General features: G+C 42.2%; 1 protein-coding gene across 2 annotated transcripts in view; it reads left to right on the top strand.

Annotated features, from left to right (window-relative positions):
* Positions 1-15697, top strand: part of stub1 (STIP1 homology and U-Box containing protein 1) — a 34890-nt gene that overhangs the window by 4083 nt on the left and 15110 nt on the right. For both annotated transcript variants that reach the window (XM_086000681.1, XM_086000682.1), the window contains 3 exons: positions 10635-10833; positions 13127-13292; positions 15000-15090. In XM_086000681.1, coding sequence (XP_085856807.1) covers positions 10635-10833; positions 13127-13292; positions 15000-15090 — 456 coding nt within the window. The remainder of the gene's footprint in view (positions 1-10634; positions 10834-13126; positions 13293-14999; positions 15091-15697) is intronic.

Here is a 15697-nt window from a genome sequence, read left to right as displayed (position 1 = left end):
GAAGTAGCCTTGGCGAGTTGCTGCAGTGCATCTTGTAGATGGTACACACTGCAGCCACGGTGCGCCGGTGGTGGAGGGAGTGAATGTTTAAGGTGGTGGATGGGGTGTTAATCAAGCGGGCTGCTTTGTCTTGGATGGTGTCGAGCTTCTTGGGTGTTGTTGGAGCTGCACTCATCCAGGCAAGATTTGAGCACAAAAATCTAGGCTGACACTCCAATGCAGTAGTGAGGGAGTAGTGCTGCACTGTCTGAGGTGCCGTCCTTTGGATGAGATCTTAAACCGAGGCCCCGTCTGCGCTCTCAGGTGGACGTAAAAGATCCCATGGCACTATTTTGAAGAAGTGCAGGGAGTTATCTCTGGTGTCCTGGCCAATATTTATCCCTCAATCAACATCACAGAAACAGATTATCTGGTCATTATCACTTTGCTGTTTGTGGGAGCTTGCTGTGTGCAAATTGGCTGCCGCATTTCCTACATTACAACAGTGACTACACGTCAAAAGTACTTCATTGGCTGTAAAGCACTTTGGGACGTCCAAGGCGCTACATAAATGCTGGTCTTTTTTTAAGGTTTTCAGAACCAAGGTGGGTGGATGGAGTTAAGATACAGATCAGCCATGATCTAATTGAATGGCAGAACAGGCTCGAGGGGCTGAATGGCCGACTCCCGTTCCTATTAAAGGAGAAGGAACGTCTAGAGGGAGGATATTGGAAAATAATCCCTTTACCTGAAGCTTCTCTAGTGTGTTTTATTTTCAAATGTCAATTTTCCTTTTTGGTTTGGGGACCCTCGAGTAGTATCTCCCTCCTTGCCAGATTGCTCCTCTGACGTCAATTACACAGACAATCCAGCCAGTAATGTGGTGTCCCAGGGCCCGGTGGCTTAGGAGAGACCCTCCAATTGCTTTAAACGCACACCCCATCCCTCCCATGCCCCCGTCATTTGTAATGGAGCTGCTCTGCGATGCACGGGGGTGTCCCCCATAATGAACATCGCTAGGGTAACTCAACTCGAGGATCACCATGTCAGTGATTAAACAAAAATATCAAGCATCAGGGAAGAGTAGTATTTTCTAATATAAAAAGAGGAAGTACTTTGAGCGAGACGTGTCTCCCACTAGACTTTCCCTGCCATTTAAATTTATAGAGCTTTGGGAGGTTTAAATGCATTTCTGATCATTTTTGTTTAAAATAGAATTGAGGAAGGTAACTTCCCCCTTGTTTGAACTAATTAGGACATTACTGGGTAGAAGCAGTTCTAGAATACAGGGAGACAGATGAATCATATGTGGATTGTGTCATGCATGTGACTATAGCAGATTTTGTTGCATTTAACATCAGCTGCTCTTATTTAGTTGATGTAAGCAGTTGTGCCCTTCGAAGAAAAGCCAGATGTGCGTTGTATAACAGCTAGCCTCCTTGTTTGACATGACTCGGCATAACCACCTGCTACTGTCATGAGCTGCAGCCAGTGCCGACGATCTCGCTGGGATAGTGCTCTTTTGTTTTTAAAAAAAACCTACTCCCAGGGGCCTAGTATCAACATTACCGTATTACAATATTCAGTAATTAGTTGACAGGCGCTCTAGTTATTTTAATGAAAGCCTCCTCATATAAATTGTAGAATTTGCCGAAAAGGATGTGAGGTGTACTTCTTGCATGAAAGATATGAATGGAAAATAATTAGACCTAGTTGATATCCTGTAGTGTTGAATTTGCGGACTCCTGGGCGGGGTGGGGGGGCACGATCAAGCGTTTGTGTCGAGCTTCTTGAGTGTTGGTGGAGCTGCACCCGTCCAGGCAAGTGGAGAGTATTTCATTACCAGCCTGACTTGTGCCTTGAAGGTGGTGGCGAGGTTTTGGGGAGTCAGAAGTGAGCCACTTGCTGCAGAATTTCCAGCCTCTGACCAGCACAAGTAACCATGGCATTTATGTGGCTGGTCCCATTCAGATTTTGGTCAGTAGTGACCCCCCAGGATGTTGATGGTGGGGGACTTGGTGATGGTAATACCATTAAATTTATTAGCATTTTTACTACATCCCATTTACCACACCTTGAGCTGCTCCTGAACTGAAAACATTTTTTTTTTAGTGACCTAGATTTTTACTCCTTCAGATTTATTTCACCTTTTGCTATTGTCGACTTTTACTTCATCTGTTTTTAAACACCTTTTTGCTGCTAGGTATTTTATTATTGTTTTGTGCTGCTGATTTTTCCAAAACTTTGGGTGTGATTTTTTTTGTTTTACAAACGATTACTACCCTGATTTTTAGAGAGAATTACTGGCCTCCGTTTTTTTGGAGAGATTTACCATCATGATTTTTGGAGAGATTTATTTACTTTATTCCAACTCTTGCTGACCCTGTTCTGCTCACCCAAAGATATAGTTTGTGCGTAACGTAACGTAACGTTTGGTCACAAGTAGAAGATTTTACATTGAAAACCTTTTATCACAGTACTACCTACAGGTGTAGTAGCTATTGCAGGTAAATTACAAAAAGATCTATTATAAATAGGATATCGAGGCACTGTAGAAGGTGCAAAAAAGATTTACAAGGATATTACAAGAACTGAGACATTGTAACTATCAGGAAAGACTGAACAAGCTCAGGCTCTTTAGAAAACAGAAGGCCGAGGGGTGATCTAATAGAGGCCTTTTTAAATTATGAAGGGGGCTTCATAGGGTAGACATAGAGACGATGTTTCCACTTGGGTCATAAATATAAGATAGTCATCAATAAATCCAATGAGGAATTCAGGAGGATTTTCTTTACTCAGAGAGTGGTTAGAATGTGGAACTTGCTATCACGGAGTAGTTAAGGTGAATAGCATAGATACACTTGAGGGGAAGCTAGAAGGAGAAAGGGACAGAAAGATAGGGTTGGGAGGAGGCTCGTGTGGAGCTTAAACACCTGCACAGACCAGGTTGGCCGAATGGCCTGTTTCTGTGCTGTAAATTCTATGTATATGTTGACATTTTTACCATGAAAAATGTCACATTAAGGGCAGTTGACACACATTTTGAAATAGAATATTGTGGCCCACTTACTCATTTTAATATATAATAATAGTTTGGTCCTGGGCTTGAGTGAGCATTGATTATCACCATGAGCACTGCACTTTTATTGTCTTGTAATGCTTGAACAGTGACCAGCGGGTTGATGCATAGTCTGCTCTTTCTGTAATTTTTCTGTAAACTGGATTAAGTAGAAATTATGCTCGTGGAACTGCAGTTGTCACAATTGATTACAATTTGCTGTGGCCCAAGGAAAACTTATTTCTTTTGCATTTCACCTGTGCGATCTCTGACCTTGCTGTGCTTGATGCTGACACTGAATGCAAAAATGGGCAACTGTTCCATTCTCCATCTTCAATGTCCTTCACATTTGAGAACAAAATTATATATTTTTTCAATAAGAGGGCAGGTTCAGCCCTTTTAACTGCCAATTTTTTAATTCCTGAAACGCTTGCCCTTATGGTCTGAACTGACAAAATTAAAGGTTAGGATTTTGCTTTATATATTCATCACATACTGCTGAATAGCCCAGGTTGTCAACAGGTGAACAGTTCAAGGGAGCCTATCCTTTTTTGTATTAATCTTCCCCTTTAATATATAGTTTTACCCTTGCAGTAATCTCATTGGTGTTCTTTCCTCTGTAGGAAAGGTTAACTTTTTGCAAAACTACCAATCTTCAAGACTATCAATCTTAGTACCATTAGAAGAAATGGGCCAGATCTTTGTTAGACAACTAGCGAGTGGGCCATGTTTGTTTAAGGGTACATTTACACTATTACTTTGGTGCATTGGTGTGAAGTGGAAACCACTGCCCTCATTGCTAACATTGTACTGTGTTCAAATTGGCTGCTGCATTTGTCTGCAAAACAACAGTGAGTAGATATTCAAAGTAATTCATTGGCTGTAAAGCACTTTGGGATGTCCTGAGAGTGTGAAAGGTGCTGTAGAAATGAAGGTTCTTTCTTTCAGTGTCTTTCCCTCTCTGACTCCTCTATTTATGTCTTTCTCTTTTTGTCTATGTTCCTGTGACGAGTGGGAGGCAGCAGTATTGGAGCGCGGGTGAATGGCTGAGTTTGAGGCAGGGACTCGGGCAGTGGGTAGAAGCAGCAGCTTTGGCATTTAGGTGGGTGGCCACTGCATCTGGGCAGAGGAAGAGAGGCCAATGATGCTCCAATGTGCATGGGATGGAGTCAGAGATATGGTTGGTGGCTACCTGTAGGTGGCTGGGCTGCTTATTCTCCGCTCCGCCTTTGAGAACCGGAGCCATTCAGTTGATCCAATCTGGACTATTGTCCCATTTCTACACCCAGTACAGAGCCACAGATGGGGGAAGTGAGCACTATTAATGAAAAGCGCTCAATCCTGCAAAATCCACTAGGAGAAACGGCTGATCTGTTGGAAGATTTGTGGGAATTTAAAAAAAAATTTAAAAAAAATATCGTAGGCCGTGCCAGCAACTTTTGTCAGCAGGAGTGTGCTGGATTAATGGGTAGCTTTTACTCCCTGTAGTACTGCTTTCCCCCTTCAGTAGGGACCTGCTGCATAGTAGAATCCGGAGGTGGGATTCAACTGAAGCAAGAAAGCAGCACTGCTGTGAGTGGGAGCCGCATGTTCGTCCAGTGCTGGCAAAGCTGGTAACCCTGCTGATAATTTTGTTTCATTGCCACAAACCCGTTAGCAGATCAGCTGTTTCCACTGGTGGAAGGATCAAAAGGAAGAACTCCGTGGGCTGATTAAGAATGCGAGGCAAGCCTGATTTGGACTGTGTATTGGACACTCCCAGATTACAGTAGCTACCTTGGTTCTCTGGAGATCACTCCAGTATTTGGACTGCAGTCTTTTTCTGAGGCCATCTACTTCAATTTCAATTTTATTTGTCACATAACCAAATACAACAAGTGAAATCCAGTCAGTGAAATGCTTTTTTCTTAACGAGCCGAGCGCACCAAGCAGCAAAGGACACTTAGCTGCCTTGTACGCACGGAGCCCGCAAGGACGGCAGCCATCTTCATTGGCGCCATCACAATAGGGTCCGCTCTCGCCTCGCTGCGCCTTTCCCGCACTCCTGCCTGACAATCTTCAGCCGCCGTGGTACCGACGTCCCGGGGCCTGCTTCTCCCTGGCTCTCCTTCCACCCGGTCTGACCTCCGAGCCTCCCGCGGTGTCCGACCTTCCAGGGCCTGCTTTTCCTGCCCTCGGTCTGCTGGCCGCCTCCCCCCCCCCCTACCGGTTCGACCGCCGAGGCGCTGCCGGCCGCCGTGCTACAGCGGGTCGTCATGGCCTCCATCGCTGCTTCTGCTGCCTCCCCCGCCGACTTGCCGAACTCATCAGCGCTGATGCACAGCGTCTGTAGCGGGAGTGGGCCGACCGACTCGGAGAGCGCTTACCCTGCGACCGCCATGGACACCATCTTGAATCAGCTGAAGTACTCTGTGTTAACCTTCTCTTGCATCAAGACATAATAATGCCTCAATATTCTAATGCTGACACGATTCTGACATTAGGTTTGTGGAAGGAATTATTCAGATGAATGCTGTCATCAAATGATTTTCTCTGTGGCAACTTAATGCACCAACCATTATCGTGACACTAACGACCCCAGTCAACCCGTTTCGCCTTCCAGCTCCATTGGCTTTCTTTGCGACCATCATTGAAGCACTGGCCAAAAAATACGTCTGGTATGAAAATAGGAATTGTCAGCTGCAGATCTAGATCTGGTTCCAGAGATCTGGACCAAGTCTTATTTGACCAGTTTGACATGTATTTGGCACGTTGAGCATCACAAAGAATGAAATGACTAATGGCCATTTGATCAAATGACATTTCCATGACCGTGGGATTAACAGCTTATTGTTGCATGGAGTTTTTAATAATTTGAGTCTACATTATCCTTATAACTCACAGTCCATTTCATAAATAAGATATTGGCCCAGAAATTCGGGTCGGGGGCTTCCTGCGGGTGCAAGCCCCCGACCTGCACTTGCCTAGCGCGCCGGCCGTTGAGCTGTGGGCCTGCATGGGATTCCGATCCTGGGCCTCCTCCAACTGCCGGCATGCAGTGCTTGCGTATCCCAGGGGCGCAGTTAGTTCGATGCGTCCCCTGGGATCACGTGGGCCATGGAGAGCCAATGGTAGCAGGGAATGCTTCATTCATAAGTTTGGCAAGAAGAGCTGTCAAACCTATAAATACTATAAGCCCCAAAACATCACTAAAACCTCAAATAAATTTTAAAAAACATCACATTTTTTAAATAACTAAATTACATGAAATAACTATTTTAAACAATTTAAATTTTCGAAAAAATTAATTTTATTTTTAGCCCCGTTAGAAAATGTACTTCCCTTTAAAGTATTTATAAAAATAATAAACCTGTGGAAAAAATGTTTTAATTTTAATTAATTCACCACTTACCTTGTTAAAAGCAGGCCTTGCGCCTGCTTTTTAAAAGTGTAACTGCTGGAGACTTACCCTCCCGGAGAAACCTGGAAACAAAAACGTAAGTTCAATGCGCACGCGCTGCCTCTCCGGCGCACACGTTCGACTTCTGAACCCCTTCTTTCAGGGGAACGGAAGTACATAAGAAATAGGAGCAGGAGTAGGCCAATCGGCCCCTCGAGCCTGCTCCGCCATTCAATAAGATCATGGCTGATCTGATCCTAACCGCCAATCTACTATCACAGAACCATCTCCTGAATCTAACAGAATTAGACACACGAAATAGGAGCAGGATCAGGCTACACGGCCCCTGGGCCCGATCCGCTACCCACAGGGCCATGTCCGATCTGAACCTAGACTCATGTCCAAATTCCTGCCCGCTCCCCGTAACCCTTAATTCCCTTTACTTCTAGGAAACTGTCTATTTCTGTTTTAAATTTATGTAATGATGTAGCTTCTACAGCTTTTTGGGGCAGCATATTCCATGGACCTACCACCCTCTGAGTGAAGTAGTTCCTCCTCATCTCAGTTTTGAAAGAGCAGCCCCTTATTCTAAGACTATGCCCCCTAGTTCTAGTTTCACCCATCATCTGGAACATCCTCCCCGCATCCACCCGATCCAACCCCTTCACAATCTTTTATGTTTCAATAAGATCGCCTCTCATTCTTCTGAACTCCAATGAGTAGAGTCCCAATCTACTCAACCTCTCCTCATATGTCCATCCCCTCATCCCCGGGATTAACCGAGTGAACCTTCTTTGTACTGACTCGAGAGCAAGTATGTCTTTTCTTAAGTATGGACACCAAAACTGTATGCAGTATTCCAGGTGCGGTCTCACCAATACCTTGTACAACTGAAGCAATACCTCCCTATTTTTATATTCTATCCCCCTAGCAATGAAAGCCAACATTCCATTGGCCTTCTTAATCACTTGCTGCACCTGCATACTAACCTTTTGAGTTTCGTGCACCAGGACCCCCAGATCCCTTTGTACTTCAGTACTTTCCAGTTTCTTGCCATTAAGATAATAACTTGCTCTATGATTTTTCCTGCCAAAGTGCATAACCTCACACTTTCCAGTATTGTATTCCATCTGCCAAATCTCTGCCCACTTACTTAGCCTGTCTATGTCCCCTTGCAGGTTTTTTATGTCCTCCTCACTCACTACTTTCCCTCCCATCTTGGTATCATCTGCAAACTTTGATATGTTACACTCGATCCCTTCCTCCAAATCGTTAATACAGATTGTAAAGAGTTGGGGACCCAGCACTGACCCCTGCAGAACACCACTAGTTACTGATTGCCAGTCTGAGAATGAACCATTTATCCCAACTCTCTGCCTTCTGTTAGATAGCCAATCCTCTATCCATGCCAGAATATTACCCCCAATCCCGTGATTTTTTATCTTAAGCAATAATCTTTTGTGTGGCACCTTGTCAAATGAAGTGAAATCAAATGCATGAAACCAGCACTTTCGTTGGACCTACGCGTGAGTACCCCGTGCGTACTCGCGCGTAGGGACCCGAATTTCTGGGCCCTTATCTAGCTCTGTTTTAAGGAGTTGATCAGTGAATCATTAACTATTTCTAATTGCAATCTTCTGTGTGTCTATTTCTCTTGTTTTTGATTGGGTAATTTTACAGTCGTACACTCTAGTCCTATGATCGCAGCTTAAGGTAAATAACCTGATTGCATTCACATCATCCATTTTAAAGGCCTGGATCATATCCCCGCAGTCTTTTCTCCAAGGAAATACATTCTGCCGCATTATCGTAATAACCATTTGAGTACTGGGATCATCCTTGTTACTCTTTTGAGAATTCGCTCCAAAACATCAATACCCTTTTTTGAAGATAAAATGCTCAAAACTCCAAACAATACTACAAATCTGTCCTTGCTGATGGATTATATAGGGTTTAAAAAAAAACTTGTTTCTGTTTCTAGTCAAGTGCCCTTGAGATGTTTGCCAGGATTTGAGTAGCCTTGCTAAGAGTGATTATGTATTGACGACATATGTTTAGTGAATGATTGCTAAACACACAAAGATCTTTATTTTCTTCCATCTTTCCAGAAATATTTGTTACCATATCCTTGTGCAAATGGACTTCACCCAATTCTATGCCTTGTTGGCCTATTTCAAAATGGGTCTCCTGAATACTAGTTTCTGGTGTTTTTCTCTTCATTGGGACTGGCGGTCACCATATGATGTATTCTTTATAACTATCGCTGCATTTAATAGTCAACAACAGCAACAACTTGTATTTATATAGCTCCTTTAATGTAGTAAAACGTCCCAAGGCGCTTCACAGGAGTATTTTAAGACAAAAAAAAATTGACACCGATCCACATAAGGATAAGTTAAGGCAGGTGACCAAAAGAGGTAGGTTTGAGTTTGGTTGTCATGTCCTCCCTATTTAAAAGGAGGCATTGGTTTAAAAAAAAAATTACTGGTGCCTTCCACCTGTTGATATATTCTTCTGGATGTCGCTGTGAGTGACTCCACTAAAATATATAAATATTTCTTATTTCCTTTATCAAGCTACATTTAGCTTACATTTTACTGCATTAAATTCCATCTGCCTTTCCTTACCACATCTGCTTAAATGAGAAAGAAACTTAGCATACATTTTATTTTAAATATTGCTTTTAATATGCAGATTTTTATATATTAAGTAGCAGTATTGGTGGCAAATATAAAATATAACTTTAATTATGTCTTCAGTTTATGATCAGTCTGCTAAACAGGAAGTTGTTACCTGGGGTGGGGGGTGCGGTGCGGAGGAGGAGGAGGGAGAGGGAAGATGTCTTAAAGGTGGTATCAGGTCCTGTCCACTTGAACTTTTTTTTTTCCATTAAAAATTTTGGGGAATTCTGAGATGGTTTCACATGATGAGCATGGGTAGCCATGGATACAGAACATTAGCAAATGCCCTATGATGATCCAAGTATAATATATGCACTTGTTATCCCTCACTTACTACTCATTTTAGGTTGGATTTATACAGTAAATGTTGGAGACTCAGAATGGCCACCTTTGGAAAATTGGAATCATAGAATGATACAGCACAGAAGTAGGCCATTGTGCCTGTGACAGCTCTTTGGTAGAGTTATTCAGTTAATCCCACTCCCCTGCTCTTTCCGTTTAGCCCTGTTAAATTTTATCCAAGTATTTAGCCAATTCTCTTTTGAATGTTGCTACTGATTGTGCTTCCACCACCCTTTCAGACAGTGCCATCCAGATCACAACTGGTTGTATCATGTCTGGTGCAGATGCCCGGTGGTTATAGACTTCAGTCCTTGGATTGACTTTGTTGCTCAGAACCCTGTCATCGGGAAGGATCTGATTTTAAACTCATTTTCACTAGTTTCTTAGAAGTTCTTGATCCAGGAGTTTCATCAAACTTAGATAAAGCATATGTCTGGCTGCATCCAAAACAAAAACTACACATGGGACTCGGGTTATCAGCCTATTTTCTGATGCCATGACCTTTCTTGCACATTTTACAGCAGTTGGGCACTTTGGGAGATTGTCTTTGCAAATTTGCAATGCAGTCAAGAGACATCATCATTGGATGACTGGGTCAAATTCCTGGGATGTATCTAAAAGTTCATAGGGTCCTTTTGAAATGGGTAAGAGAGTGCATTCTTGACAGAAAATTCCTGGATGGAAGTGGAAGGTTTTCACTTATAAGCCACACATGAAGGAATCTTTAGCCCAGGAAAAAAAATAGGCTTCTTTCCCATACCTTTTCTCTTTCTTCTCTTTTCCCCCCAAAAAACACAGAGGAAACATACTGACCTGGGACCCAATGATTTGGAGGGGTTCCATGATGTTGTAAGACACTAGTTTGTCAGTCATTGGAACCTTGATTAGATTACCATCTAATCCTCTGTTACCCATACAACATTTTCCTCTGCTTTGATTTTTTAAATTTATACTTCTATTGCTGCCATTGCCTGAAAAAGCAGAATGAGAAACAGTATCACCGATTACCAGGTTCTTTCTGATTAAGATTTCAAAGGAATTCACTGTCTTTTTTAATATAATACAGTGATCTTTATGTGCGAAGCACTGATTTCATTGTGTAGTGCTGTTTAGTTTGCTGATTAGAGCTGTAACTTTCCAGTTTACCTCATTACTCTCATGGTATTTGCTTCCATCTCTTGGCTTTGTTTTTCAGAACCGTAACCCATCTGTGGCTGTGTACTACACAAACCGCGCTCTCTGTTATGTGAAGATGCAGCAGTTTGACAAGGCGGTGGCAGACTGTAAACATGCCCTGGAGTTAGACAGCCAGTCTGTTAAAGCCCACTTCTTCTTGGGGCAGTGCCAACTGGAAATGGAGAATTATGATGAAGCTATCGGCAACCTGCAGCGAGGTCAGGGGTCCTGCTTTTGGTCTTCATAGCCAATCAATGCACAAGTGTTTACTGAACTGAGTCAGTAAGAATGACGAGGGAGCTAATCTTTGTGGTCCTATGGTTAAGAGCTGCTAGCGATTGGGAACTCAGCATGTGGATGATTGCGGGTGCAAATTGTACCACCGTATAGAGCTGGTCATGTGACCTGAATCTGTGTCCTTGATTGTTGACCTCGCAACAATTTCAGTGCTTTAAAGTTTTCAAAGAAACTTTCTATTCTTGCCATTTAAGTGCTGCTTAGCAATGACCTTAGAAAGCAGTTACCATTTAGTTTCTTGAGATTTGGCTCTCCACAAGTATAAGAACATATCAGTGCTTCTTTAACCATTACATTTTTTAATCAATTGGGCCTTCACTGTCCAACTCAAGACTTTTATATAGATACATTGGCTTTTTGTAATGAATATTTCTACTGTGACCTTTTGATTAAGTGAGATAATCAAAACACAGTTCTGCTTAGGATATTTGCAGTCTGTTAGCTGTGCTCAACAAGGATAAGGATACCAGTGTTGGGGAGTGAAAAACGTTCTCACTTTATCGTGCCAATGGTCCAGCATTTCCAAGCTCGGGTGGTGTACAGGCCAGATGCAGCGTAGGGCTTAACGTAAGAAAACTACTGGGCACTTGGTCTAAGCGTTAAACAAAGCTTTAATCAACTGTTTTACAACATGGAGGTCTAGTTGTGTCCTTCACTAGTTCCTGTTAAGAATGTCCTGCGCAAGCTGGGCCCATGCCTGAGTATTTATACTCTCTCTGGACAGCGCCACCCGTAGGCCGCTCAGTATTATTTCATAAGTCTTTTTTTCATGAATGACTGATTCATGTCAGGGCTCGTTGTCCTCTCTCAGTAATGTGCTCACCCTCAGAAGAACAACCCTAATACACCACCGTGACACTCTTTATCCCAACCGTCAGCGGTTGTCTGAGAATGACACTACCAGATGCGTGCAATTTTGAGTTATGGTTAAATGCTTAACGGAGCTGGGTTGAGATTGCCTCCAAGTAATTTCATAAAGGACCTAACAGCTTCACTCCAAGAGGAGAGACGTTTATCCCATCAGTCTGGTAGAGGAGTGTAAGAAAGGAATGAAAACATAACTTGTTTCACTGTGAGCACTCCTTAGGACAAGTTATCTCATCAGGGCTTTTTGCACTCGTGAAGGGTAGTTCCAAAAACATGTCACTCAGTGATGTGACCGAGTCAGATGTTGATGCTTAATCCTCTGATGAGCTGGAAAACGGTTTCAAAGACCAGTTTTCCAACCATTCAGGTCCCAGGTCCAGGAAGGAGGGTGGAATGATGGGAGAAAAACAAGTTTTAAAAAATGAAAGACATTTTTGTAATATTTAAAGCAAATGTTGAAGCAAAGAGAATACAGAGGAAAAATATAACAAAATAGAAGTAAACTTTTAAAATGTTATAATGAAGCTACTTTGGAAACTTTAATAGTATTCTTGGTGTAATAGGGTTTTATCTACCTCTGTGTGTGAACTGAAGCTTTAAATTAGGTGACCGGGCCAAGTAGTTCAAGTGGTCTAAGGGTTAAATTTATTGCCTTTGCAAATCCTTTTTCACTGACAGTTGGGTGCCCTATACAAGCTGGAAAAAGTCCTATTTATGCCAAGACACTGGTGCTGTAATCTGCTCTTGACATACGGAGCCACACCACTGTTGGGCTGGTGAAGAGCTTTACTAAATACTTTATTATTTTTTTTGAAAGTACATAGGTGCGCATATGTTGTGTGCGTAAATGTACACTGACTTTTTCCTTATTTAGATATTCCATGGCATGAGTCCATATGAGCGGATAAGTGGTGAATAGAAAAGAGGAGGAACTTAGTAACCATTCTGCAAGTATTCAATTTGAGAGACTATTCTCAAGTTACAATTTAAAAAAAAAAAAAAAAAACCTTCTGAATTGATGCTGCTGTAAATTCTGTTCCTGAGATTTTAAAGGGGATACTGTGATCTTTAACAGGCTGCTGTTATTGATGAAAATTAAAGAGAGATCATGAGGTGAGATGCTGTTAATCCCAAAGAGTAGTTATAATTAGTAGTTGTTCTGAACAGACCTTTATCTTAGTAAAGCTGGATTCAGTTCCTTAGTTCATAGTATGTTAAAAGTATGAAAAATGTAAAAACCATTAAGTAATGGCTGCCCTTATTTGAGCACTGCTCATTCTTGGGAAGCTAGGGTAATTTTTGTTGCATTCTGTTTTTATAGCTTGTATACAAACTCCCTTTTTCCAGCTTATAATTTAGCAAAAGAACAAAGGCTGAATTTTGGGGATGACATTCCAAGTGCTCTGAGGATAGCGAAGAAGAAGCGATGGAACAGCATCGAAGACAGAAGAATTCAGCAGGAGAATGACCTCCATGACTACCTCACCAAACTGATCCTCTCGGAAAAGGAAAGGTATGGAGTGGTTAGTTTTGAGTGCCTCAGTTCACAGGCCAGAGAACCACTAAATAGGCTTAATTTCTAAATATTTTGAAAAAGCGTGCTAAATTTCATGCACATTAAGGTTAGGGGTATTACTGGGAAGGGGTGGGGTGCGGTGGAATACTTTTACCACCTGTTATCAGCAGTGTGCACTCTCAGGACAGGTACATCAGTGGCTCCATGCATGGAAAAGCTTCCTCTACACTGATGAACAATGTTATCCCCAAATATAGCACTTTGTGACAATTCCACTTCCTATCCTAGTACTGTAATCCTTTTGGCTTCTCTGGGTGCTCTTGTCATCCTTGTTGCCTGGAAAATGGATCATATGAAAGGTAGGCGTCTAAACTACATTAAATATGGGGTAGAGAAACTATTGCTCCTGACTTTAAAAAGAAAACACGTTCCTCAGATTGTTTGTGGTGGAATCAGATGAGCAATTCTGCTGCCAAAGACATGCCACTACAATAGTACTAACCTACAGCTAATGGAAGTATCCATCTCAGCAATCCCAAACTGCATTAAATTCATTTTTTTGTAATTTGATTTTCAGATTTATGGTATGCGTCTTATTTCAATCATACCATTGCTGCCAGACCATAACAGTGTGAATTTGAACCTCACACGAACAGCATTTTGTTTTTTCCCTTCAGATTTCAGTTGGGTTTCCCACTGCTCTTCTGGCATTAATTTCACACGTTCTGTTGGAGCCTCAAGCATTATGAATTGCTGCCGGGAATGTACTTACACTAGTAGATCATATCATTGTAGCTTGTTTAAGCAACTCAACAGCAACATGCATCTATATAGCACCTTTAATGTAGAAAAAACGTCCCAAGGCACTAAGAGGCATAATCAGACAAAACTAGAGACAGCCGAAAGAAGTGATATTAGGAGGGGTGGTCAAAGAAGTAGGCTTTAAGGAAGGTCCTGCGGGAGGAGAGGGGATGGAGGGGTTTAGGAAGAGAATTCCAGAGCGTTGGGCCTACGTGGAGACATGGCCGCCAATGATGGTAGAAATGGAGGGAATGCACAAGGCAATATATTTTGCGGGGGAGGGGGGTGGTGTTAGGGTCGTGGTACTGGAGGAGGCTACAGATTTGGGAAGAGTGAGGTCATGAGGGTTTAAACTAGGTTGCCTGCCTGTTGCTCTGAAGGCCACAAACTGCACCGTACTGTGCCAGGTTAGGAGCAGGGGGTTCACAACCCCTGATGGGTAAAGTGACACCTCCTCTGAACACTTTTTAAGGGAGCTGCTTTTTTTTAAATGTTTTTTTTTAGAAAAGTGCTAGAGTGAAATCTTCACAGGTCCATGCCATAATCCTAGCCTGGATACTCTGATTGTATGAATTCTTTGCATTAGGAGTCCTTGGTCCCACCCCACCTTGCATAGCTAATCTTGTAAGTAGTGGGTAGGGGCTTTGCTGCCTTTATGTAGGATCTCCCGTGCAAAGCCAGGACCTGGAGTGTCTTGAGTCCTTCTAATGAACTCCCGGTGGCATTATGGTAAGAGTACGCAGGAAAGACCCTGGATCTTTGACCTAGGGAGCCCACCAAAATCAAAGCAGTTTTACTGCTCTGGTGACTGGAAATAAACTCTTGCAGTAGGTTACTATGACAGGTTCTAGTGTGTGGGGGATTTACTGGTAGTTACAGTATTATTTTTTTTCCGTCCAACAGGGAATTGGAACAATGTAAACGAAAACTCCATGAAGAGAACATGGATGAGTCCCGAACCCGAATGGAAATTGCAAAGATAGAAGCCAGACATGTAAGGCCTGCTTTTCCTTGTTGTCGGTGTTTACTGCTTGAGCACTATAATGGTACAATCTTGGGTCTTCCTGAATCTGGTGAAGGAATGTTGTGGTTCATAGTTGAGATTATTTGAGTGGTTTCACTCTAAGCACTGGACCACTTTTATTCTATACAGATTATTTCCCTTTTCAGAATCCACACCTTGTTTCATAGCTTGGGAAATGATTTTCTCTCTCTCTGGTTTATTTTAATAAATGGAAAATTGGACACGTGCATTATAGTTCAGTTTTTCCAACACAGTTTTCTTGTGTTAATGGCTTCATGGCAGGTTCTGTAACCAGACTGTGCCTGCAATGAACTGAGTCAAAGTGCCCCAGGTCTAACAATTAACCCTAATCACAGCAATTTGCTTCTTGGAAGATATATATGATGTCCACTATCTTCAAGTGTCAGTAAATAACATATATTTAGATAATTTTATACAGGCTAAATAATTGTTTAGGTTTATTTACAATTAAAATTATTCACAGGGTCAAAAACATAGTCATGATATTGAATGAGAGGACTGGAATTAGTCCATGAAGTGTTGTTGTTATATCCTTTTCAGAATGCTTCCATTAATT

The sequence above is a fragment of the Somniosus microcephalus genome, chromosome 11 (genome assembly GCF_052327205.1).
Source record: "Somniosus microcephalus isolate GS21.2 chromosome 11, FLI_Smic_1.0, whole genome shotgun sequence".
NCBI lineage: Eukaryota > Metazoa > Chordata > Chondrichthyes > Squaliformes > Somniosidae > Somniosus > Somniosus microcephalus.
Note: the sequence above shows the minus strand (reverse complement) of the source record. Positions and strands in the feature narration are given on the sequence as shown.